Raw genomic sequence first — 26143 nt, 5'->3', positions numbered from 1 at the left:
ACTATGATGCTTCCACACATCCTCTGAGGATTTAAAATCATCGAAAAGTTTCTGCAGCTAGTTCATTTCTACAAATCCCACCGTACCTTGCTGGTGCAGTTATCCTACAGATGAAAGCATTTAAAAGAGAGAATGAGAACACAACATAAGCATAGGAAATAACTGGTTTAAATTTTATGTCATAAATTGAAAATGACTTCTCAGAGACAAACAAGAAAGCATTTAATTCTTTTAGGGAAAACTGAAGTTCTGAAATAATTTAGTGCACAGAATGATTAATACTTCCTTAACTTCTAGGCTAAATAATGCAGTCTCTTCTGTAAAAATTATTTCCATCTTAGGGTTCCACTGTTAAGGAATAGGAAAGAATAAAACTCTCCAAAGACTGTAATACTGCCCCATCCCCCAATCAGCGACAGACAGACAGATGGCTGGATGAAGAAATTATACTACACACTCAGTGGAGCAGACTTGGCTTCTAAATAGTGACTGTTGGGACAAAATGGAGGGATCTCAAGAGGGGACTCGTGAAGTGAAGTCAGTCATAAAGTGAAAGACAATTACCAGATGCTTTCACTCACTGGTAGAATATAAAGAAAGAATATAAACTGGCAAAACACAACAAAAATAACTTAGTTTGGTGGGGTCACACAGGAGGGCACTGGAGCGCTGGTGGTGGCAAGGGAGGCCTGTGCACACGCTGAGGTGTGACCTGGGCCTCCCCAAAATCCAGTTATGAAAATGAATGTAAAACAAAAAAATTTGATTAAAAACAATAAAATAAAATTTTATCCTGAGAACATCAGAATAAAGTATTCAAACCTCAGTCACACCTTAGGCTTTGCTCTAACCTTCATCGGTCTATGTTTACTTCCTTCTCCTTAATCTCTTTTCCTTTCAGTACAAGTCAAAGCGAGTATCTTATCTGAAAAGTTCCAAAAGGAGAAAGGCCAGTATTCCTACAGGAACATAAAATCCTGCCAGGCAGCCTGCTGGACCCACCCTCCACCCACCCACGATGGGTGCATGGCACTTACCACCTCTGCCAAGGCGGAAATGACTTTGCCCAAAGTTGTGAGAGACTTATTAATGTTCGCTCCTTCCTGAAATCAATACCAAACATGAAAGAATTAGGAGGAAGATTTTCTACTGTTGACGCATCATACATTAAGACATAAGATCCAATCAGCCACAGGCGAATTTTATTTGGCATTGGTGACCACAAGTCCTAAAGCGTCTTTAATCCTCAATCTTTCCTCCTCCTTTCCAAGCATGTCGTCAGGGGAGTCTTGAAGTACCTTCAAGAAACTTGTGCTGAAAAAACCTACAACTGGAGCCTTCTTCACACAACTTACCAGCAAGGCACTTCTGGCCCTGTTAAGTGCCATCTCTGGACAAGGGCATGCGCGCCCTCACACCTGGAGCCACACTTCCTTCCCCACCACTGTCTCTTAATTCCACCTAGCCAAGTCCTGCCTGTTCTTCAAAATACAACTCAATCCTCACCTTGACCATGAGGTCCTCCTGAACTACCATGTTACATAACATGTCCTTTTACTGAAGTCACAGATCAGAGTCAGCAAAGTTTTTCTGTAAAAGCTTTGTGGGCTACCTGGTCTCTGTCACAATTGCCCAGCCCTGCACCACTGGATAGGAGGGCAGCCACAGATGAGCTGTGTCCAGATTACATTTACAGAAACAGGCAGGCAGCCAGATTTGCCTACTGGCTATGGTTTGCTGACCTGTGCTATGGGACTCTCATCGATTTGGTAGGATAAATACCTTTAATCGAGTCCCTTTGGCACCAGTTGAGTCAGCTCGTTCGCTTCCTGCTAGATCCACCAAGCTGATTTTACTGACCTGATAAAGGAAAACAACACTGGCACAATTCGAAAATAAGCAAGGCAGAAATAGGGGGAAAAACAAAAAACATGTAAAGGGAGGAAATTAAAAGATGAAGGCATGGAGAAGACTAAAATGGTTACCTAGGACTCCTAGGTGGTATAAGAAGACAACATACTACAGTCAATTTAAAGAACAGCACAAAAGTTCATGGCAACTAGTATGGTTCAAAGGAAGCAATTTTAGAATAAATAAGTGCTCTTCCATACACTGCAAAGTTTTGAGTTATTTTTTCTTTTTTTTTAAAGATTTACTTATTTATGCATACAGTTGTCAGGCCAGAGGTGTGGGGGGTAAGAGGATTTACCGGAGACAGAGTGGGGAACAGAACAGGCAGACTGACTGAAGTCCACTGCTGAGGGAGCAGCAGGTGAGACAGGAGATGTCTGCTGTGCCATGTGGGTCAGCTCCCTGGCCGGGGATTGAACTCGTGCTTCAGTGGCTGCAGACAGCTTCATAGGTTGTGTCTCAGTCCCTTGTGCCACATCTTAACCTCATTTTCTTTCTTTTTTTTTTTTTTTTTTTAAGATTTATTTTTTTTTATTTATACACGAGCTGGGGATACAGACCAGAGGCATGGGAGGGTGAGAAGACTCACCAGAGACAGAGCAGGGAGCAGAACAGGCAGGCGGACTGAAAGCACTGCTGAGGGGAGCAGTGGGCGAGACAGGAGAGGTCTGCCGTGCCATGTGGGTAGCTCCCTGGCCAGTTGGGAATCGAACACATGCTGCAGAGGCTGCAGACAGCTTCACAGCGCTGTGCTCAACCAGCTGCACCACCAGAGAGGCCCATTAACCTCATTTTTTGTTCTGCAGTTTTACTTAAGAACCCATGCTCAGAAGTGGTTTAGAGGGAATAAAAATGATCAGCAGAAGACATAAAACACAGCCTATGAAGGAAAGGGCCACTTTCCTCCCTTCCACACAACATAGAGAGCAAGAGGGATTTTCTGAAAATTCCCATCCTTCACAACTCAGGCCCAGAGACTGCAGTTCTCCTACCTTCTCGGTGGAAAGGTTGGTCTCTGTATCCTGCTTCTTCTGGGTGAAAACAATGGTGAACACAGCATGGGAACGGCTGCTGGTCTCGTTCATGTTGGTAGCTGCCACCGTCCTACAGAAAGACGGCGATCACATGACAATGGTATTCTTAAGAAGGAAATGAAAATGACAGCAGTTTCCACATTATAGACCTAACAATCACAAGCGAGAGCTTTAACCGCTTTCACAGGCCGCAAGGCTGTCACTTACACAATCGCACTCAATACACCTTATCTGGGGACCATCAAGTTATCCTCCGACCCCAAAGGCGCCCCATCAGAATCATGCTTCATACTTCAGTTGTCCCTTTAGGAATCAGTGAGGCATTTACTTTTTATTCTTTATTGGATGCTCATTTATTGCTGAATCAATTAGAACCAAAAGCACACGATGATGACCATTTAGCCAAGACTTGATCAAATCCTCACGATAAAACTTAATGAAAGTTCTAGGTGTCTCAGCAGTGTGTTTTTTTTTTAAGATTTATTTATTTATTTATACAAGCACTGGGTACAGTCAGAAGCACGGGAGGGTGAGAGAATTCACCAGAGCCAGAGCGGGGAGCAGAGCAGGCAGACTGAAGTACACTGCAGCGGGGAGCAGCGGGCGGCAGGAGAGGTCTGCGCGCCATGTGGGACCCTCCTCCAGTGGCTGAGGAGCAGCCGGGAATCGAACCAGCACTGCAGAGGCTGCGGGCAGCTTCGCAACCCAGTGCTCAACCGCTGCGCCACTGGGGAGGCCAGCAGTGTGTTGTTTTGATAAAAAGAAAGATGCTTAATGTGCTGAAGCCCCTCCTGCTCCAGCATGCAGCCTGAGTAGCTGCAGACGGCGTCTCAAATCCTTAGCCAGGAACAACTGGCCTCGAGACGTGCCAGAGACCTTGCTGATGCGCCTCTTCCTGCCCTACCTGGCCTTGTTGCCAGCATCCATGAGGTCGGCGATGTCCGTGTAGGAAGTGACCGCCAACTTCGAGAGGTCCTCCACGTACGGGCCAAGAAGAGGGTGCTCCCGCACACGCAAATTACCCTTTTTTTTGGATTCAGCAAATCTCGAACTCTTTCACAGTAAATTTCCATGTAGCTCACCTGAGAACAAATATTACAGTTCAGGAAAAAAATCCATATACATTAAATTACTTCTAAAAACTTTTATTAGAAACGCTACAGTTCGAGGTCATGGGCCGTGACAGAGCGTGACGCCACGATGGCCGCCCGCCCACGAACAGCCTCACGGAAACAGCCTCTGTCCTTTGCAGCAAGAGAAGCGCGACCCGGCAGGCTCTGAACACCACATGACTACTACTTGTCTTAGGCAAAAAAATATATATTTTTTTTTTTAAAGTTCTTATTTTTTTTTTTTTTTTAAAGATTTATTTATTTTTTATTTATTTATACAAGCACTGGGTACAGTCAGAAGCGCGGAGGGTGAGAGAATTCACCAGAGCCAGAGTGGGGAGCAGAGCAGGCAGCAGGACCGAAGCACACTGCTGAGGGGAGCAGCGGGCGGCAGGAGAGGTCTGCGCGCCATGCGGGACCCTCCTCCGGTGGCCGGGGAGCAGCCGGGGATTGAACCGGCGCCGCAGAGGCCGCGGGCAGCTTCGCAACCCAGCACTCAACCGCTGCGCCACCGGGGAGGCCCAAAATATTTTTAGTAGAAACTTAGCAGTGGCTTTTTTCCCTCAACGATGTACACTCCGTCAATAACCGGGAACTACAGTGGGGTCACCCAAAAGCGTGGCTTAAGCTCAGTGCTAAAAGCAGGGAACACTGCCAGTATTCCAGAGCAGGTAAACGAGAGGGGCCAAGACAGGGATTTGAGACTGCTCACACTGTGACTAGTTATCTCGACCAGAGGGGCAGGACTGGCCGAGGCAACCTGAGCACGCGGTGGACCTGCCACATCTTGTGGGAGGAGTGAGCCTCAGCGACACCTCACGCGTGTTCCTGCCCCATCAGCAGGGACCATCCTCTCCTGGGGGTGAACAAGCCGTCTTTTCCTAATCTTAATTTGTCTAAATAACCCCTGTCCCTATAGTTCCCTCACCAAAACAAACAGCATTCCTACAGAAGACTGCCCACAGGACGGTAACAGACCAGGGGGCTGAGTGACGGTGCTGGCAGGGTGCTTCCTGAAGGCCACGAGGCCACATGCTGAAACACCAGACAATAGAAATGGAGATAAGGGTCCATTTCGGATAATCTGAAAATGTGTCTATAGAAATTTGAGGTTGGACAGGCACAGGCTGTACGAGCTGAACGAGTATCATTCTAGAGACTGATTTTGAAAGATGGTTCTGTGTTCCTGATGTAGCCACAGGATCAGACTTCTAAGCAAAAGAGGTTCTGAACTGGGTAAGCTCAAAGCAGTGAGCCTCGTCATGCTGCTGCCCCAGGAACCGGACACCCCCAGGTCACTGAGCCCTGAAACATGCCATACAGCCTGTGCCTGTCCAACCTCAAATTTCTATAGACACATCTTCAGAGTATCCAAAATGGGCCCTTATCTCCATATTTATTGTCTTACGCTTGGCCTTAAACTGTATTTTTACACTGTATTCTAAAAAAGTTGTTCAAAATTGATGGGCTCACCATCTCTCCCTCCAGACTGACTTTACTGCCACATTCCATGTCTTAATCTTTGAATTCAGGGTGGATTTCCCTTGCCTGTGGCAGAACACATGAATCTCCCTGGCTTTCTCCACCATGCTGGCCATCCACGTTAACTGCTGAAAGTACCATCACTTTTGAACCTGGTCCCTGAGCCTTTGTGGGGTACAGAGTAAGAGCACGCTGCCCCAAAAGTCACCGACAGGCTTGCTGCAGTATTTTGACGGAGCCCTCGTATAGAGGGGTGACTTTGAATGGACTAAAAAAATTTTGTCACATGATTCAAGAAAGATTTAATTTTAATTTTATTTAATTTTATATGTGTGTGTATATACATATGTACATATATAGTAAATCCTATGCCTGTCAAAATCATCATTTGTAATATTAAAGAAGAGTCGCACAGTGACTCTTCTTCACAATCCCCAAATGAAAACAGGCATATAATATAATTTACAACAGGCTCAACCACAATAACCATCAAATTTCTAATTTAAGCAAAAGTGAGACACTTTCCCTTATCAAGTGGCAAAGATTAAAAATTGAAGATAATAAATGTTGGCAAGGGAACAATGGGTGCCTAATGGGATTGAAAACTGGTGAGCTTTTATTTCTAAAAGGCTATTTGGCAATTTAAATATACTAATTTAAATATATTATTTGAAAATAAAGTCAAAGACAAGAACAAGGACTAACTGCAACCTCATTCATTCATTAAGACTCAAACTCAGAAGCAGCCTAAAAGCACAAAACTGGTACGACGACAGGGCCTGTGTCATGCGATGTCTGGGCAGGACGCAGGCTCTGGCTGGCCCGAGGGCACTCACCTCCACAGAGTACGACATTTCTTCATTACAGTTGTCATTGATTTTCTCAAACAGTTCTTCACATAACTAGAGAAGCAGAATGAGAGAGGCATGGGGAGCGTGAGTCAGAGAAGCACTAAGTTACAAGACCCCTTTCTCTTTCTTAAAATATCAACAGCATCAGCACCAAAGGTTAATGAATAAAAGCAGTTTTTAATTCATCTTCTCATCTAATCTTTCTCCCTCAACAATTAACATCTCAACAATGTCACCTTGGAAAAAAGTTGCATTTAGGGGAAGAGGAGGAGGAAGCTTGTTTTACGGGCTCATAGCCCCAGCACATGTAGCTGATGCGAACTCAACTCTTCCTGCCAGCAACCCATGACGTGGTGTCCCGGCTGTTATCATGGCAGTAAAACTACTAAGAGACTATGGTTTGCATATATATTACTTATTATAAATTCTGTTACTCTATGTTATCAGTTACTATAGGTGTCATGAATTTATAATTACTTATCTATAAAGAGAATCACTGCATTTGCAGGGGGTAAATGAATGCATTTTCATGACTAATTTTGAGTCCGTAAAATTTGCCCCTTTAACAAGATGCCCCTCCAGCACAGAGTGCTATTTCTAATGGAAACATAAATTTTTCTTGATCAGGAAAACTATAAAATTTCACTCTTCCTATGCCTTGAACTTATTTTAAATGCAACATTTTAATAAGAACAATGAACATCTACTGAATTTTCTCTTGCTATACTTTAGCATTAAGGCAATCAATATACCATTGGAAAATGGAGTATATGGTTGTGATTCCCTTGAAAACTAAACAGAATTTAAAATATATTGTATATTGTAAATGACAGTTTGTAAGTAATCATTTTTTAAAAATCTAAGTTTTTGTCTTAAAATATTCCAAAATTTTACCAAGGGGAAAAAACCACACATTGTAATCCTATAAGAATTCTAGTAAGAAAACAATCAAAGGCACAGGAGGGAGACTCAATATGGCGGGATGGGATGAACCAGGCGGGACTGCTCAGTCTCACTTGCTGACGCTTCCTGCCAAAGACGTGCCCCAGAGGAGCGAAAGCACAGACCCCAGCCTGCCTCGCCTGAGTCTGAATCCTGGCTCTGCCACTCACTTGGGGAGTGACACGACCTCTGTGGCTCCATTTCCTCATCTGTAAAATGGGGGTAACCACAGCATCTACTTCTTAGGCTCATATGAGGATTAGAAGAGCCAGTATTTATAAAGCCCTTAGAACTGTGCTTGATGCAACTGTTTCTCCAATTAGTATGAGAGCTACTACTATATACAAAGAAGGATAATTCCCAAATATATCTTACAGTAAATACAATTTTTACAGGAAAAAAAGTCTAGCATGTTCAATTTTTTCCTGAAACTTTCCCAATCTTTATTAATAATTAAGCATTTCAATTACATTGCTGAATTCAAAGCTATAGCCCAATAATCCATTAGAAAAGGTAGCTAATGCTCCCTTATGTATTTTATTCTCAGAAAACAGATCATCACCGACGCCTATAGTAAAACAATACTTTAAAACTAACTCCAAATATCACTAATAAAAGCCAACAGCATTCCTGTTATTGACAAAGGAAGTTCCTTTTAAATGTGCAGCTCTTCGCCACTCCGGAACACTACAACTCAAAGGACTAAGTGCTCTCAAAAAGAGAGAAGTCACAGGGTGCTTGAGTTAAAAGTATAGTGTTAAACGACGCTAATAGTATCCCCAAGGGAGGCAATAAAAAGCGAAAAACAGTTACTTTCTTCAGAGGTGATCTACATATGAAACTGGGGGAAAAATCAGGCCCACATCATTCATAGGTGTCCCCAGCATCAGGACAGCATCTGTTCACAACAGCACTTTGAAAAGGAGCGTGTGACACTGTTCACGAGCTAAAACGACTTGATTCAACGATAAGCTCCCGCCTTCACAGCAGCCAAGCACACCCCTATCTTCTGCAGGGGACTTTCAGCGCCTCTGAGAGAAGTGGGGCAGGTTATTTTTCTCTGTGCCTTGCATAAGAGACTCCCCGAATAAACATACATATGATAATTGTGAAAGCAACTGAAGACAAAGAATAATTTGAACTGAGGTTTTGACGTTTTGTTTTTACCTGTGGGATGATACCAGCCTGGCTCTCTTCTTGTTTACCCATCATTGTGTAAGACTTGCCAGCGCCAGTCTGCCCATAGGCAAAGATGCAGACATTGTACCCCTCGAAGGCGTGTAAGAGCATTTCCTTCCCGATGTCATTGTACACACGGTTTTGAGATGCAAAACAGGGATCTTCAGGCTGCAGAAGAAGGACAGTATAAGCAAGTGGCATTCGACTCACATTCCTTCCCATGCTGTTTCATTACCTCTATAACAAACAAGATTTTAGAGTGAGAAGCCCCCTAAAATATGCCAAAAATTTTTAAGTCTCTCCACACAATTTATTTTTCTCATTAAGAACACACATGTACACACGGGCACTATTACTCAGTAAGGTCAGAGATAAAAATACTTACATGAAATTTTCTAGCCTGATTACATTTCATTTTCCATAACCTTAAGTTTCACCCTTTTGTTCATAGTGAGCCCCAAGGGAAAAATTTTTAGTGGAAAATGAGACTAAAAGACCAAAGGTCAAGTCTCTATATAAAAACACTCCTCTTAACTAGCTCCAGATAATAAGGCTATTTCTCAATAAACAGTTTTCAGTGACGAACGTTTCCCACCCCTGTTTCAGGGCCCTGCCCTTGGCAACTGGGCTTTGTCAGGAGTTTAAAACCTCTCCGCGCCAGCACGGGAGAGCACGGGAGACACGGGACATGACTGAACAGACACTGCCCGGCACAAGGACGGCGCCCCGAGTCGGATCCTGCTCTGAGCGAGGGTGTGCCAAGGGCTCTCTGCCTCACATCCTCAGAAGGTGGTGATGTCCCTTCCCTTTCTTCCCGCTCCCACACAGCTCATGGACACGCTCACACGGCTCATGGGCACGCTCACACAGCACACAGGCACACTCACAGTGCACGTGGGCACACTCATGGCACGTGGGCACACTCACAGCACACGGGCACACTCACGGGGCACATGGGCACACTCACACGGCCCACAGGCACACTCACCGAGGTGTGAGACCAGTAGGAATAGTCGAAGCTGAAGGACTTTGGCGCTTCCTTTGGGTTCTTTGGGTTAATAATACCTAGGAGATGAGAAGGTTTTAATTTTACAAATCATCCAGTTACAGGTTCTTCAGATGCTATGTTGTGACTTCAAAACATCTAGATCAGTCAATTCAAGCCAGTGACTCTTACTAGGGCAATTCAAAAAGCACCCATATTTTGAGCAGGCATCTACACACAGACGTGAAGAGAGTCGAAGCAACACCCTTCACTGGGTGTGCCCAGGATTCAGACCTGAGCCTGAGACCTCGAGGGCCGGGTGAGTATTATGTGGCTAAATCCTGCAGAGTCTGCAACTGAAACTTAGAAATGCTAAATCTTGATAAGTAATAGTAACAGAAACGCTACCATTTCAAGGTACCTCCTAAATCCTGACATGTTTCAACACATTAGAAATAAAAATTAGAAATTTTTTTAAATAAACCTAGCTACTATTTGAAGCAAAGATTTTAAAGATCTAGTTATCTATTTCAGAAAAGCACCTGGTAATAAGCACTCGCTGGAAAAAGCCTTGTTTCTGGCACCCACAGCTAATAGTAACTGACACCTGGGTTACTAAATAGGCTTGTACACATGGACACACGTGCATGTGTGTGGACACACTGGAATCACAAGCTACTGCAGAATGCTATAAACAGCAAAATGAGTTTCAAACTGGAAAGCAGGCCTTCTCCCTGCCCATGTTAAGAGCCTTCTCGCGGGGCCACTCCAGGCACACTGCACTTCAGAATGGACAGATGTGGGGCCTCTCCTCCCTCCTCATACACGCAAAGCTTCAGCATCTCATGTTTCACATGGAATAGAATCTTCCTAACATGTGGTCGTGAAATCTCTTCAAGGGCCAGACTCATCAACCAATCTGGTCTCTAAGGCAGGGCCATACCCCAGGCTATCGTGAGATCAGGATTAAAAAATATGTCTGTCCAGGGCAGCTGCTGCTCAGGACACAAACAGCAACAGTTGCTATGGTGCGCAGTCCGCGCTCTGCTGGATTCCACTGGGTACAGCCACGCATTTATGTTCCAACCTCAAATGCTGACAGAGTATTAAGAAGCTCACGCTGCACATACTCATGTGACAAGGAGACAAGGTTCTAGAAAGAACACTGCCTCCCACACAGATGGTAGCCGAAGCAAAGACCGAAATAACAGCCAGCGTGGCGGAGCACTGACTCCAGGCGGGGAGCTTTCTGTGTGCGCACCCATTTAATCCTCACAGCCACTCAACAGGCAGGTGGCTTAGCATCTCCACTTTATGACAAAGAAACCATCAGGAGAGGCCAAATCACTGACCCAAAGAGCCAGAACTCGCTGGTGGCAGACCCAGCACGTGAACTTAGAGCACACCCCAAAGAGCAGACACCCACCGCTGGGAAGCTCACTCCCCAGGGGCCGCAGTCGCCTGGGCAGCCTGGCAGGCATTCTGACGCAAAGGAAGACAAGCTCCTGGCTGATAAAATTAGCCAAAGCAGAAAACAAGAATACGATTTCTTGGTCAAAGTCAAAGCACTCCATTGGAGTCCTGTGGATGTGGCACCCGTGTCCGCAGCTCTATTACGGACGGAATCCTCAGCGCATGGCCCAGGCCTTGTGGGTTCCCTACAAAGCTCTGGGGTACAGGTGGAGTCCTGCAAATGTCATGTGGATTTCAGTTTGACTAAATTCTTTACCATTTTCAGGGCATTGAAAGAAAAATGAAATTATGTATATACCCATTCAATATATAGATAACATACCGATACATTTTATCAACTTTCTAGTTAGACTAGACAACTGCATTAGCTGCAAGAACAGGCCACCTTTAACACAGTGATTCTTGTACCAATGTCAACTGCACCAGGACATGAGCAGGACTTCTAATTTGTTTCTCAGGAAACACGCAGGTAAGACTGGAATTATAGTAATTGAGGAGTAAGCGCCACATAAAAACCACGTCTTCAACAATGTCAACGCGGCTGCATGAGCAGCCAGCCTCCCCGGGCCACGGGTCACCAGCCCATTGGCTTTGGCTAGGACAAACCACCCGCTCTGCAGGGGGTGGACTACAGACATATTTTTCAGGACTGGAGTGAGACCATAACTCTGCCTTAGATATGTCTGTATATGTCACATTGTGTTATTTCTTATAAAATCACTTTTTTTGAGCTGCTTTTAAGCTCCTTCTGCATGGGAGGCCTCTGAGCACACTCCAGATCTGGACCCACTTCCACAAGCAACTTTTCACAGATGATTGTGGAGTCACCTTTGACTTTCTTCTCTTATTCTGCCCCTCTGTCCACCCTGTCAGCTCTACTTTTGAAATGTGTCCAGCATCTCATGGCTTCTCCCCAGCACCACCATTACCTCCTGGTGCAAACCACCTTCTCACTCCTGGGTGACCAGGTGCCTCTTCACTGGGCTCCCCGTTTGCCCTGGCACTGGACAGTGCAGGCAGCAGTCTTTCTTAAAGGTAATGCAGAGCAATCCTGCCTCTTGGGAACCCTCAAATAGCTTCCCATCAAACACTGAACATACGCCATTGGGCTTTACAATTGCCCCTCTCCCACGCCCTCTCTGACCACCTCTCCAGAGTTACCCCTCCCACTAAAAGGCCGCCCACCTCAGGGCCTTTGCACTGGCTGCTCTACCAGGAACGCTTTGCTCCTGGGATCTGACCTGTTCCCTAACTTCACATGGGTCAGTTCAAGCGTCACCTTGTCGGATGGCCCTTTCCTGGCCAGACTAGCTAAGTTGATCCCCACTTCCTCTCCAACCAGTTAGCCTGCATTAGTCTTCTTCCTGGCGTTCAAGACTAGCTGGTTTCTCCTGACTCACTGGAATGTTGGTTCCATGAGACCAGAATGCGTTTCATTCACTGCTCTATCCCCATGTTTCAGTGTCTGAAACACGCTAGACATTCAGGACCAGAGAACACTAGAAAAACCCACATGGGGTTTTCCTTTCCTTACAGAGTGTCACTTCCTCATGGCGGGACAGCACGCCCCCTCTTTCTATATCACCTGCGGCGCTGACACTTCGTAGGTGGGGACGCTTATTTGTGAACAGAATGTAGTTCTCTCCTCACTTGCTTCCTTAGTCTTTTCTCCCTGAGCAGCCAACTTCTTCAGCTTCTGGAAAGAAATATTGATCTCTGGGGAAAATGGAATGTAAATTCCAATCTAGAGAGTAGAAGTATAACTTTTAGGAAACAGCAGTTTGGTTGAACAGGAAACAGAAGGAAAGACAACCGGGTTTGAAAGTGCAGGCAAAGAGACGTGCTAACGATCCCGGGAAAGGCAAAGTCAAAGGTAATGCAATGGAGGCAGAAGAGTGGACAAAGGTTGGAAATTCCTCTTCTCTGGATCTTTAGACTTGTCCCCTAAAGTTATATTTTGCAGGAAATATGGAATCTTATGTTAGACAAAAAATCTCTTGCTACTGAAATTTGTTGCTGCAAAATTTTCTCCAGTGTTCCAGAAACAACAAATTTTTACCTTGCATAAGGATTCTTGTGTAGGTGTGAAACAGATTCTTGACCTCACACACTAGATAGACACCAAAGGGGCATAAGTCATATGACAAACACCAAAAGATTTAAATAAATGCTGATACTCTCAGCATTCATCTTCCCAAGTAGCTCCCCTGAAATGTACGTTCAAAAGAAGGGCTCAGGGCTCAGCACCCGGGTCAGTATCCAGCACAGAGAGGGGGGACTCAAAAGCACAGGCTGAATCTTTGTTGAAAATCATGACCAGGGCCTCCCCAGTGGCGCAGCGGTTGAGCACTGGGCTGTGAAGCTGCCTGCAGTCTCTGCAGTGCCAGTTCAATCCCCGGCCACCGGCGAGGGTCCCACATGGCGCGCAAACCTCTCCTGCCACGCCCGCTGCTCCCCTCAGCAGTGTCCTCCGTCAGTCCGTCCGTCTACCTGTTCTGTTCCCTGCTCTGGCTCTGGTGAATTCTCTCACCCTCCCATGCTTCTTATTATACCCAGTGCTTGTATAAATAAATAAATAAATCTTTAAACAAACAAAAAAAGAAAATCATGATCACATCACTCAAACACCTTCAACAAAACACTGTACAATGGCCCTCCATCCAGACAAGTCCACTTTTCCTGATCTTTCTGCCTTGTCTTTCCCATGCCCATCTCCTCTGTACTAATACTTCAAGTTTGAAATAATGCTAGCTTTCACGTTAACATTGGCCTTTCTCAGGAGGATTATTGCAAAAGATCTCAACACCTTATTTTTTTATATATATCAATGTTCATAGCAGCTTTTTCTTTTTTTTATATACACATATTTTATTTTTTAATTTTTTAATTTAAATTTTATTTTTTATATTCCCCATACAATTACAACCCCCTTATTTTGACCCCAAGCCCTCCTTTCCCTGCCCGCCACCCGCCATAGAGTGTCTCTGGTTCATAGTTGTTTGTCAATTTTGATATTTTCTTTCTTATAGTTATTCTTTTTCCTGGTCCCTTGTTTAAGTTTTCTAGATTCCTGCTATGAGTGAGACCATCCGGTATTTTTCTTTTTCTTTCTGGCTTATTTCGCTGAGCATGATCCCTTCCAGCGCCATCCATGTTGCTGCAAATTGCATGTGTTTATCTTTTTTGAATAATATTCCATGGTGTATATGTACCCCATCTTCTTGATCCAGTCATCTATTTTTGGGCATTTGGGTTGTTTCCAAAGCTGAGCTATTGTAAACAGTGCTGCTATAAACATAGGGGTGCAGGTGCTCTTTGGAATTGATGTTTCTGTGTCCTTTGGGTAAATACCTAGGAGTGGAATGGCTGGATCATATGGAAGCTCTATGTTTAGTAGGTCAAGAAATCTCCACACAGCTCTCCATAGTGGTTGGACCAGTTTGCACTCCCACCAACAGTGCAGGAGAGTTCCTTTTTCTCCACACCCTCGCCAACATTTGTTGCTAGTTTTTTAATATGTGCCATTCTCACTGGTGTAAGATGGTACCTCATTGTAGTTCTGATTTACATTTCCCTGATTACAAGTGATGTTGAACATTTTTTCATATGCCTGTTGGCCATTTGCATTTCCTCTTCAGAGAAGTTTCTTTTCAGCTCTTCTGCCCATTTTTTCACTGGATTATTTTCTTTGTTTTTGTTGAGTCTCATCAGCTCTTTGTAGATTTTTGTGATCAGTCCTTTATCATTAGTGTTGGCAACACCTTATTTTAAGGAAGGAAAAGCTAAACAGCACTATAATTCACTAGGCACCTTTACTGAGAACACTTATTAAGCACAGACTATCAGGCACTGTGCTGAGGGTACAAAGGCAAGCTGAAGAGTTATTTCCTCCCTTCTAGAATTTATGGCCAAGGAAAGAGACAGATTTATAATCACACAAAATACATACTGATACATTCAAATGGCGGTAGAGTCACACTAGGTGAGCATGGGGGTAACTTCATGAACACACAAAGAATATAAAAAGGAAACAAATATAAAAGAGGTGATTTTTGAGTCAGTCAAGTCTGACTTGGTGTGTGCAAACTGCAAAGTGTCCCGGGAACAAACCCTTCCCTGCTCCAGCAGACAAGAGAGCAAAGCCATCTGCGTAGACTTGAGGTCCAGGAAGCAGCTCTGCAAAATCTGCTGCCAGTGGGCAAAGCCAGCCTCATCAACCCAGGAATGAAGAAGAGTTCAACTTGGGGTCCCCATTCTTTGCACCTCCACAGCCCAATCTTCAGAAAGAAATTAAACCCCAGCATTGCCTTCCTCTGTGCAGACAGCACCCAAGGGTCTTTAGGTCAAAATAACTTAGAACTACAAGTCAATCTGTTATAGGACAGGGAGAGGGGCACCCCAGACCCCCACAACCTGCCTATTCTAAATGGGTTCTGCCATCCGCCGCATCAACACAAAACATATGACACTTTAATGGGAAGGAACTTTAATAAAAACTAGAAAACAATACAGGTAAGGCAAAGAGTCTAGTTTCTAAATGAAGCACCCAAAGTTACCCATCCCCTCGTGGGTAAAACTCCATCCATATGGGGTCGGCCCAGAGCAAGGCCCCAAAGCCTGCCACAAGTCTAAAACATCTTCCAGTGGGGACCCACAGAAAAGGGTCACAAACAACCAGACAAGCCTGGAAGGAAAAGAGCAAAATCAACATCAAGATAAAAGCTGCCATTGTCACCTCCCCACGGGTCTCACCCACATCTGTATCACCCAGTCCACCAAAAGACGAGCGCAGTTTCTTTACGTGTCTCTAGGCTCCATGCGCCTCCTCCAGGTCTCCTTGCTCCATCCTGCTTCCTTCCTCAGTCTCTTCTGCAGCTTCTCCTCTTCCTGCTTAGCTCCACCCTCCCTTGGGTGGGGCAGGGAACATGGAACTCCCCCTTTCCTGGGGACCACCCTGTTACAATTCCCAATCAAGTACTGTATTTTTAGTATCAATGACTCACCTCACTGTTTTTATGCAAATAAACTAAACTCAAACTTATAATTGTTAGAACAACAATTCTGTCAGACTGTGTAACGAGAGAGAGAGAGAGAGAGAGAGAGAGAGAGAGAGAGAGAAAGTGCTGGTGCAAACTATGATGTGTAAGAAAAATATGTATTTGGTTATTCAGATGACCAAAAATATTTCTCATATCAACTTGGTCTCTATTTTATTTTTTAATTATTATTTTTTAAATTTATGTTTATTTACTTATGCGTCCAAGAGCTGGGGTGTAGGCCAGAGGTGCTGGGGGTGAGAGGATTCACCAGAAATAGAGTGGGGGAGCAGAACAGGCAGATCTACTAAAATACACTGCTGAGGGGAGCAGCAGGCGAGACAGGAGAGGTCTGTCATGCCATGTGGGTAGCTCCCTGGCCAGGGATTGACCTCATGCTGCAGTGGCTGATAGCTTGATAGCCCTGAGTCCTTTACCCCTGCACCACCAGGGAGGTCCTATACTTGGTCTTTATAGTTTCTGGTTCAGGGCTCAAAGAAACTTTGGAATTTCCAAAGTATAGAGAGTGATAAAGGGTCTTTTGTTATGTGAATGAGGTGAGCCTAAGGGTGGGGGGCTGGTTGCCCTGGAGAACAAATGTGTGATTAGAGGATTAGAACTTGCAGTCCCACCCACGCTCTCCACCATGCCCAGGCAGGGGGGAGGGCTGGAGATTGAATTCAAATGCCAATGGCCAATTAGCTAATCAATCATTCCTATATAACAAAGCCTCCATAAAAGCCCCAAAGAAGGGGCTTCAGAGAAATTCTGGGTGGTGAGTGCAGCAGCAGGAAGGCCACAGGACAGGTCCTCTGAGGATGGGAGGAGAGAGTCCTGGAGCCCTCAGTAGCTGTAGGGTAAAGAAAATATCAGGCTTTTCTGCCCTTCCGCCATCAGGATAGATGATGGATCCTTGTCCTGAATGCATGCCTGATGGCGGGCACCTGGAATAGGGTGTGGGCATAGGTAGATGGGATTCAGCTGAGCTAAGACTGTGCTTTTTTAAGGGCGGCGTCACGGGGGGGGACGCCAGCAGCAGCAGCAGCAGCAGCAGCAGCAGCAGCAGCAGCAGCAGCAGCAGCAGCAGCAGCAGCAGCAGCAGCAGCAGCAGCAGCAGCAGCAGCAGCAGCAGCAGTAGCAGTAGAAGCCGAAGCCGAAGCCGAAGCCGAAGCCGAAGCCGAGAAGCAGCAGAACGAACGCCAGAGAGTCCAGATAGAGTGAAGACTTGCTGGGGGCTGGCAGGCCTCCCAGCCCCCCAGCCAGCACCCCTGCCTGCCATATGCCTGGTGAACCCCAATAAAAGACCTGCAAAAAAACTACTGAGGACTCTGACTCCTCCTTTACCCGGTCTGCATGGGATCGGAAAACCTGCACTGTGTCCAGTCCAGCCCCTTACAATTGGCGTAAGTCGGCAAGATCCATGCAGATGGGTATTGGAGCCCTCCGAAGACCTGGAGGGACTAAGGAGAACAGACTGTTTGCCTGTGATGACGCTGGAGGTGCCATGGCGGCACAGAAGGTGGATACGGTCCGGAGCTGTGGGACGAGACCTCGCATGGAGGAGACGCCCGAGGGACCAGGCAACGACACCGGAAAGGACCAGCCATTGACCCCTGAGGCAGCAGGCCGCTGCTGACGCAGGGAGAGGCCAATGGACATGGACTGATAAACTTGGACTGACAATCCTGCCAGAAGGCGGAGGACCTTGGCAGGTTATGTTTTTTTTTTTTTGAGAATCTGGGGTGGCCAGTCGGCCTAGATGGCCAAAAGCAGCCTGTTATGCCCAGCAGCCAGGTGGAGGAGAAAAGCCAACTAAGAAAGCAAAAGCTGGTGCTGATGCTAAGTTGAGAAGCCCTGAGTGGCTGTTAAGCAGCCTGGGTATGCTGAAGCCCTGTGAGTCTCGTAAAATCACCTGTGGGTGATGCCCTGCTCATCTTGAGTGAGGGTGAGGAGCTGAGGAATCTGTCCTTGGGGGACGTGGGTGGGGAGCGTGGCTTGGGTGGAGCCCAAGCCGAATGCAGAGTTTGGATCCCCGACTCATGTGATTGTGCAGTGGGTTGGCCTGAGTGCAGGGGTCTGCGAGTCGCATGGGTGGCCATGAAGGCCAAGTGTTGGAGCGACTGCAGACAGAAACCCTGAGGGTTGGCGATTACCCCCAACAGAATAAAATTGCCAATCCCAGTGCTAGTGCATCCTGGGGGTGGATGCTGTGTGTGCCTTGTAGCCGAGACTACAGCCAGAGAAGGCCAGGAAGCCTGACGGCTCCTGGTATGTTATAGCAGATGCCGTGTGTGATTTCCCCTCCCTCGTAGGAGCAGTGCCTTCGGCAGCAGATTTGGTGGCTCATCTGCTGGTACCAATAATTGTCTTTTGCGCTAGGTTAGGGCCCTGCCTGGACTTATTTGTGTTCTGTTGTATTTTGTTATATTGTATTTTTATATTTTGATGTATTTGTTTTTGTGGGCCATGGCTGCATTGTTTGTTTGCTTAGAAAACTGTATATATGTGTATAGACTGTATGGCAGAAAACCCTGAGGGGGTGGACTGTAGGGTAAAGAAAATATCAGGCTTTTCTGCCCTTCCGCCATCAGGATAGATGATGGATCCTTGTCCTGAATGCATGCCTGATGGCGGGCACCTGGAATAGGGTGTGGGCATAGGTAGATGGGATTCAGCTGAGCTAAGACTGTGCTTTTTTTTAAGGGCGGCATCACGGGGGGACAGCAGCAGCAGCAGCAGCAGCAGCAGCAGTAGCAGTAGCAGTAGCAGTAGCAGTAGCAGTAGCAGTAGCAGTAGCAGTAGCAGTAGCAGTAGAAGCCGAAGCCGAAGCTGAAGCCGAGAAGCAGCAGAACGAACGCCAGAGAGTCCAGATAGAGTGAAGACTTGCTGGGGGCTGGGAGGCCTGCCAGCCTCCCAGCCCCCCAGCCAGCACCCCTGCCTGCCATATGCCTGGTGAACCCCAATAAAAGACCTGCAAAAAAACTACTGAGGACTCTGACTCCTCCTTTACCCGGTCTGCATGGGATCGGAAAACCTGCACTGTGTCCAGTCCAGCCCCTTACAGTAGCTTTTTCAGGGTTTTATTGGGAGTTTACCAGGTACATGGCAGGCAGGGGTGCGCGGGGTGGGGGATTAGGGGTGAGAGGGCAGGAGGCTGGCAGGCCTCCCAGCCCCCAGCGTAGCTTTACTCTTTCTGGGTCCTCTGGCGTTCTCTCATGGCCTCTACTTCTCTGCTGGTTCCTTTCGCTCTGTTCTTCCTTTTTCTCTCTGACTCTGCTCTGCTGGCGTCCTTGTGACACTGCCATTATAAGCCCCATCTTAGCCCAGGTGTATCCCATCTACATATGCCCACACCCTACTCCAGGTGCCCGCCATCAGGCATGCATTTGGGACCACAGGGATCCATCATCAATCCTAATGGCGGGATGGCAGAAAAGCCTGATACTTTACTTATCCTACAGTGAGCACATGGAGAGTGGGGAGAATGGTGTACCTGGAGAGGGCATGGATGGGGCATGCCCTTCCCCCAAACCTTGCTCCATGCACTCTCCCATCTGGCTTTTCCTGAGCTTATATCTTTGTAATAATTTGGTGACCTAGTGAGTAAATGAATTTCCTGAGTTCTGCCAATTGGTCTAGCAAATTAATTGAACCTGAGGAGGGGACCCGGGCACCTCTGGTTTCTAGCCAGCCTCTCAGAAGTCCTGTGCTTCTGACTTGGACACACTTGTGCTGACTTGGTCTACAGTGGAAACACCAACCTGGGATTTCGACTGGCACTGAAGTCTAAGGGGAAGCCAACTAGCCAATCTGTAGCCAGTTGGTCAGAAACACAAATAATCGCCTGGGCTTGCGATTAGCACCCTAAATGCAGGGCAATTATAGACTAAATCCTTCAGCTGTGGAATCTAATGCCCTCTCCATGCAGGAGATGGTGCCAGAACTGAGTTGAATTCTCTGACCCCTTCCTGGGGGCTGAGAAATGCTTGTTGGTATGAGGAAAGCCACAACCCTCCCCCACCCTCTCCCACCCACACCCCACCCACACACACCACACACACACACATATTGCAACTGGGTCTAGACACCCTATTTGGTTGGTGTCAGAGAAGCTGGATTTGCTAGAATGACCCAGGGTGATGGAAATTCATGGTTTGGGAAGTGAAAGGGTGAAAAGGCAGGGAATGACCCCCGTGGCATGAAACTCCTGCTCTATCTGTAATCAATGACTAAAAGTAAAAGTTATCAGTAGAATTTGGAGATGGCAGCAGGCCTGACTCCCAGGAAGCTGGCTCACTGGCTGTGTTAGAAAACTCAGAATAGTAACATGCTAAATACACACCCCCCTGGTTATCACTGTCTGTAATAGATAAAACAAAAGTAAAAGAACATGCAGGGTGATCCTGGACAGCTCAGATTTGGGTCAACTTGAGCTCTTCAGTCATTAGCCTCAAAGCCACCCAGACAGAAAGTTTCACAGGGTGTGTAGGGTAAGTGAAAATTATCAGGATTTTCTGCCCTCCTGCCATTAGCATTAATGATAGATCCCTGCAATCCTACATGATGGCGGGCACCTGGAGTGGGGTGTGGGGTATGTGTAAGTGGGTGCACCTGGGCTGAGAGACTAGGCTTATAAGGGCGGTGTCATGGGGATGCCAGCAGAACGAGAGAGTGGCGAAGCAGCAGAGCAACAAAGGAGAAGCAGAGAACAGAGCCCACGAGAGAACGCTAGAGAGCCCAGAAAGAGTGAAGACTCCCAGTGAAGACTGGGAGGCCTGCCAGCCTCCCAGCCCCCAGCCTGCCGCCTGCTGTGTACCCGGGTGCCGCACTACATATGGTGTAAAAAGCTCAATAAAAGCCTGAAAAGCCACTGAGGGCTCCAGGATTCTCCTTTACCCGTCTGCCCGGATCATAGTGATACTGCTCTGTGCCTTCCTGCCCCTACAAAGTGGTGTAGCTGGCAGGATGATTCCATGCAGACGGGTATGGAGCCCTCCGAAGACTTCAGGAGGGACTGAGCAGACCGTGAGCCTGTGACAACGCTGGAGGCGCCATGGCAGCACAGGTAGTGACCAGAGTCCAGGAGCTGTGGGAAGAGCTAAAGACGCTGCAGAGCACAGGAGGTGGACAAGGTCCGGGAACTGAGGGACGAGACCTCAGGTGAGGAGGAGATGGCCCATGAGGACCAGCCCACGACCCCTGAGGCAGCAGAATCGTAGGGGAAGAAAGAGGACCACAATTCAGCATCCGGAGCTCACCCAGTGCTGACGCAAGGAAAAAACTGATGGACTTGGATAGCCATCCCGCCAGAAGGCGGAGGAACTTTGGCAGGTTGATGTTATATTTTGGGGGCCCTGGGGGTGGATGTATCATTTGTAAACCCCAGGAGATGAAAACCAAGGCATGGCCGGTGGGCCTCAGTGGCCAAAAGCAACCTGTGCACTGCCCAGCACTCCCAGGCCACAGCCCAGAGAGGCAATGGCCAGAGTAGAGGAAGGGGCAGGCATAAGAAGAGCCCAGGATTGGCTGAGTGAGGAGCCCTCGCCAAGTTCTCTGCAGCCAGGCAGAGGAGATGTATCAAAAAGCCAACTTAGAAAGGCAAAAGCTGGTGCTGAAATTGTGAAGCCTGAGTGGCTGCTAAGCAGCCTAAGTATGCTCAAGGCCAGTGAGTCTCTTAAAATCACCTGTGAGTGATGCCCTATTCATTGAGGAGCTGAGGACCCATCCTTGGGGGGCGGGAGTGGGGAATGTGACTGGTGGTGAAGCCAAAGAGGGGACCACGGTCCCACCCATGTGCATGTGCAAAGGGTTGGCCTGAGTGTGGGGTCGCGTGGGTGGCTATGAAAGCCGAGTGTTGGAATGGCAGCAGGCAGCAACCCTGAGGATTGGGTGATTACCCCCAAAGAGTACAGAATCGTCAATCCACGAGTGAGTGCATCCTGGGGGTGGATGTGGTGTGTGGCTTGTGGTCGGTCGACACCACAGCCAGAGAAGGCCAGGAAGCCTGACGGCTCCTGGCGTGTGACAGATGCCGTGAGTGGATCCCCCTCGCATGAGCAGCGCCTTCATCAGTAGATGTGGTGAATCATCTGCTGGTGCTAATAATCTTGTCTTTTTACTGTTAGGTTGGTGCCCTGCATGGACTTACTTGCACTCTGTTGCACTGATGTATTCAGTTGTATTCTATTTACTCTTGCAGGCCAAGGCTCGCCATGAGACAGCACAGGCGGCCCTGCGTGCACAGATGCACAGAGTCTACACCCAAGGGAACAGCCCTTGGGGGCCTGGAGAAAAGCCAGTGTTTCTCCCAAGGAGGGGGCTGTCCACTTGCCAAGAACCTTAGACGGGCTCTACAGCGAGTGACGCTCACTCACTGAATAGGCCCATCACCAAGGTCATGGCAAATGCTTTGATTGATAAGAAAAATATGCATTTGGTCACTCAGATGACCAACATAGACTCCTCATGTCAGCTGGTCTTTATACTCAGTTCCTGGTGTGGGGCTCCCCATATAATCTAGTGCTGGGGGGACTTCTTGACATGTCACAGCTACCCTACGGAGGCTGGACTGGAGGAAGGCGCGGTGAGATAGTGGAGACCATAACATAGGATGTCATGGCAACTGCAGACGCTTAGGAACTTCAGTTTGCCATTTAGGTGACAGCTGCTGGCACTAGGGATCTGGGAGCCCCAGCAGGTGGTGGCAGTGGGAGAGAGAAAGGTCCATTCCTGTATCAAAAGCATTGTGTCTCTTGACCTGTAAGTGAACTCCAAAGTCTTATAAATGGACCCAACATTCAATGATCAAAACATGAGTCGACCTAGAAAACTGGGAGACAGTTTCAAGGCTTTCAGCAATGAAAGAAATAGAACGCTGCAGACACTTTGCTCTAACCCTGTGCTAACTATCCAGTAATATCCTAGGGTCCACGACAGCGTGGGTACATAAACTCTAAGTCTCCGTAAGACTCGGTTTTCTTATTTGCAAAATGGGTGCAATGCTATTGCCTAACTTTACAGAAATACTGTGAGGATGAAAGACTAATACATAGCAAGAGTTGCTTTGTGCCCAGTACAAAATAAAGGTTCAAAACATTCTTCATTAACAAATTATCTGAATGACTATCCATGGCGCAGGCCTGAAGGCATCTTGTGAAAACAAGCCTGTGCCCTCAAGGAGTGTGCATTCTCATCAGGAAGTCCGATGATCATAGTATCACCCCGGGAAGAAAAGTAAGAATGGGGAAATAAAACAGGCTGGTGACAGAGGTGGCTATTGAGGTAAGAGTGGCCACGTGGCTTCCTCTGGAAAGGTGACATTTGATCAGGGGCCTGAACGGCATTTAAGGAACAGCAAGGCCACCAGGTAGCCAGGATGACAGGAGATGAGATGTGAAATCAGATAGTCACGGGCCAAATGCTGGGGGCCTCGTGGACAGGTGAGGAATTTGGGTTTTATTCTAAAAGTGACAAGCCTACAAGGATTTTAAGCCAGATGACTCTGGGGACCACAAGGAACGAGAGCAGAAGCAGAAGGGCAAGAGGTGCCGCAGTGCTGACTTGGACTAGAGCGGACATGGCAAAATGTAACGGGATTCAAGGCAGACTGTAAACAGATAACAGGATTTACTGACGGATTATAGGGACCTATAAGAAAAAGAATGCAAGAGTGATTCCAGTCTTTTTGGTTTGAGACACCAAAAGAATGGGTAAGAATGAGCCACTCCAGGAGGGCAGGGAAGGGAGAACAAGGCCTGTGGAGGAAATGGCACACTTGAGGTACTTCCTCAGCCTTCACGCAGAGGGAGAGCTGGGTGGCAGGTCTGGGGTGTATGGAGAGGTCCCAGGGGAGAGGTTAATCTAGGAGTCCTCGGCCCCTCAATGGCATTTAGAGCCCGGAGCCTGGATGAAGTCACTCTGGGGACAGAGATAAACGGGAAAAGCAAAGTCCTGGCAAATATGTCACATGGGGAGGTGAGGAAGACGGAGAACGGCCCTCAGGAAGGAAGGAGTCAGGAGGAGCACCGGGGGTCCCGAGCTCCCAGAGCAGGGTCCGGGAGGAAGTGAGCCGGGAGCCGGGTTGGCCAGGTGACTGCACTGCTGGCTGTTATCACCACCACCTCTGGGCCCTGCCTGTCTCCTGACTTCCTCCATCTGCTCACCCTCACCTGCGGTCCTTGGCCGTCCATCAACATCCAGATCTGACTGGTTTCAAGTCTGTTTCCTTCAGTCTCCCTTCAGAAATCAGAAACGGACACTCAGACTTGAAGAGCGGACTACTTTTTCCAAATCCAAAGGGAAGATGTCCTCACGCTTACCCTCCCTACAGTGTTCACTGCTCCTCCCCCTTTTGTGTTCAAGCTTTTTATTCTGCACGGGCAGCTGACTTTCCTTACACCTCAGGAGAGCTGGTCAAGGAGCGAGGGGACAGGACAGGCCCCTGCATGGAAAGGCCGACCCGGAGGGCCTTCCCCAGAAGAAGCGGAAATGCCATTCAAGTGACAATCACGAAAGATCCTATATGTTTCATTTAGTTTATTGATGAAACTACAAGACTTCTTTCCTGGAGTCCTCGCAAGTCAAAATTAGCCTGTAAAGTGCCCCCAAACGCCCTTTTTCCCTTGACTTCTTTCCAGCTGCTACTTCACATAAAGATGCAGAAATGTTTTCATCACTAAACCCTAGAAAATAAGGCAGTCAAAACAAGGTTTGTACTTAAAAGCCTTTTTTTATTCTCTAGAATGAATTTTGTTTATCTAATATCTGGAAGCCTCTATGTAGCAATTACACTGTTGTTGGCAAACTAGAGAATTTGCCCACAACTACAATTAACTTATCATTGTGGCAACACTGTAACTTTATATTAACTTTCCTAGCAGAGTGGTTTAGGCTCCTTAGAAATCCCAGTGACATCTTCAGCGCAAACTTCCTCTTCCAAAAGTTTCCTATATCCAAAATTAAGAAAAATGGCTGTGAAAGTATCCTGCACACCATTTGCATTTCCAAACTGTAAAACTAAAACCCATATAAGCACAGGTTTTGAAAGGAAAATATATTATTTCTTAATGTATACAAGAATGGTGTAAAGCATACTGCCATAAGGTAGATTTGGAGCAAAACACCTACAATCATAAAGTTATTTAATCTCTTAAAACAACACATTTAGATACCAAACAGGCTAAATATACTCTGTGTTCACTAGATACACAATCCCAGAGTATTAAAAATATACAGTAGGGAAATAAAAACTACCAATGCTGTAATTTCACAGAATCACCAATTAGATATAAAATAAACATGCTAGCTAGCTACACTCATCATTAAACAAATTCCCAATTAGCAACAATTCTGCTCTTCCTGAACAAATATGAATAATTTGAATAACAGGAAGGCCTAACTCTCATTCATTCTAAGTGACCCAAAGATGTCGGCATTAATAATAATAATGCCTTTTTTATTCAGTTTCTCTGTATCCAGAAGAGATGTTAAAATAGTTTATTTTAAAACGGTACATTTATTCAGCATCATGATCAGACTATTACTTTCTAGCAAACAGCAGACTGGTGCCCCTCCCCAAAAATCTACATTAAAACCCCCTGTAGGGATGCTTTGCATGTTCCACAGAACAGAAACCTAAATAACCTGTTATAACGAGTCACAAGCACAGCCCTCGAGTCTGCCCACACGAGCAGGCCTAGAGCGTGTCTTCCCTGCAGCGCCGAGGCCCTGCCACCACGGGGCTCGGCTGCTGTACCCTGTACGTCCCTGGCTCTCCTCGCCTGCCAAGCACCGTCACGGCTACAGCTGCTGCCCAAGTCACCATAGCCACCTTGGTTCCGAGGTTCGGCAAAGCACTGGCCTCAACCCCTAGGGCCAGAGCTTCTGCCTCTTAAGTTTCCTCCTTTCAAGGGTCCAAAATTTGAAATTGATTCTTGCATTTGCTCAAACGGCTTCCATCATTACCAATCCATGCCAGCCACCACACTTACCCCACCTCCACCACCGTGCTGCCACCAAAGCCGCCTCGACCAGTGTAGTTTCCGCCATGACAAAGCTGTCATTCCCCCCAAAACCATCAAACTCTCCAGACCCACGCCGCCCCCTCCAGCTGGACAGAGGCCCGCCCATCTCTTGCTCA

General features: G+C 47.0%; 1 protein-coding gene across 1 annotated transcript in view; it reads right to left on the bottom strand.

Moving 5' to 3' along the window:
• The window catches only part of KIF1B (kinesin family member 1B), a 128743-nt gene that overhangs the window by 78052 nt on the left and 24548 nt on the right, over positions 1-26143 (bottom strand). The window contains 8 exon segments of the mRNA XM_054691207.1: positions 1038-1103; positions 1783-1860; positions 2904-3015; positions 3850-3973; positions 3976-4027; positions 6376-6441; positions 8500-8679; positions 9500-9576. Of these exon segments, the coding sequence (XP_054547182.1) occupies positions 1038-1103; positions 1783-1860; positions 2904-3015; positions 3850-3973; positions 3976-4027; positions 6376-6441; positions 8500-8679; positions 9500-9576 (755 nt within the window).

The sequence above is a fragment of the Talpa occidentalis genome, unplaced genomic scaffold (assembly GCF_014898055.3).
Source record: "Talpa occidentalis isolate TD23 unplaced genomic scaffold, MPIMG_talOcc4v2.1 talOcc4.9, whole genome shotgun sequence".
Classification (NCBI taxonomy): Eukaryota; Metazoa; Chordata; class Mammalia; order Eulipotyphla; family Talpidae; genus Talpa; species Talpa occidentalis.
Note: the sequence above shows the minus strand (reverse complement) of the source record. Positions and strands in the feature narration are given on the sequence as shown.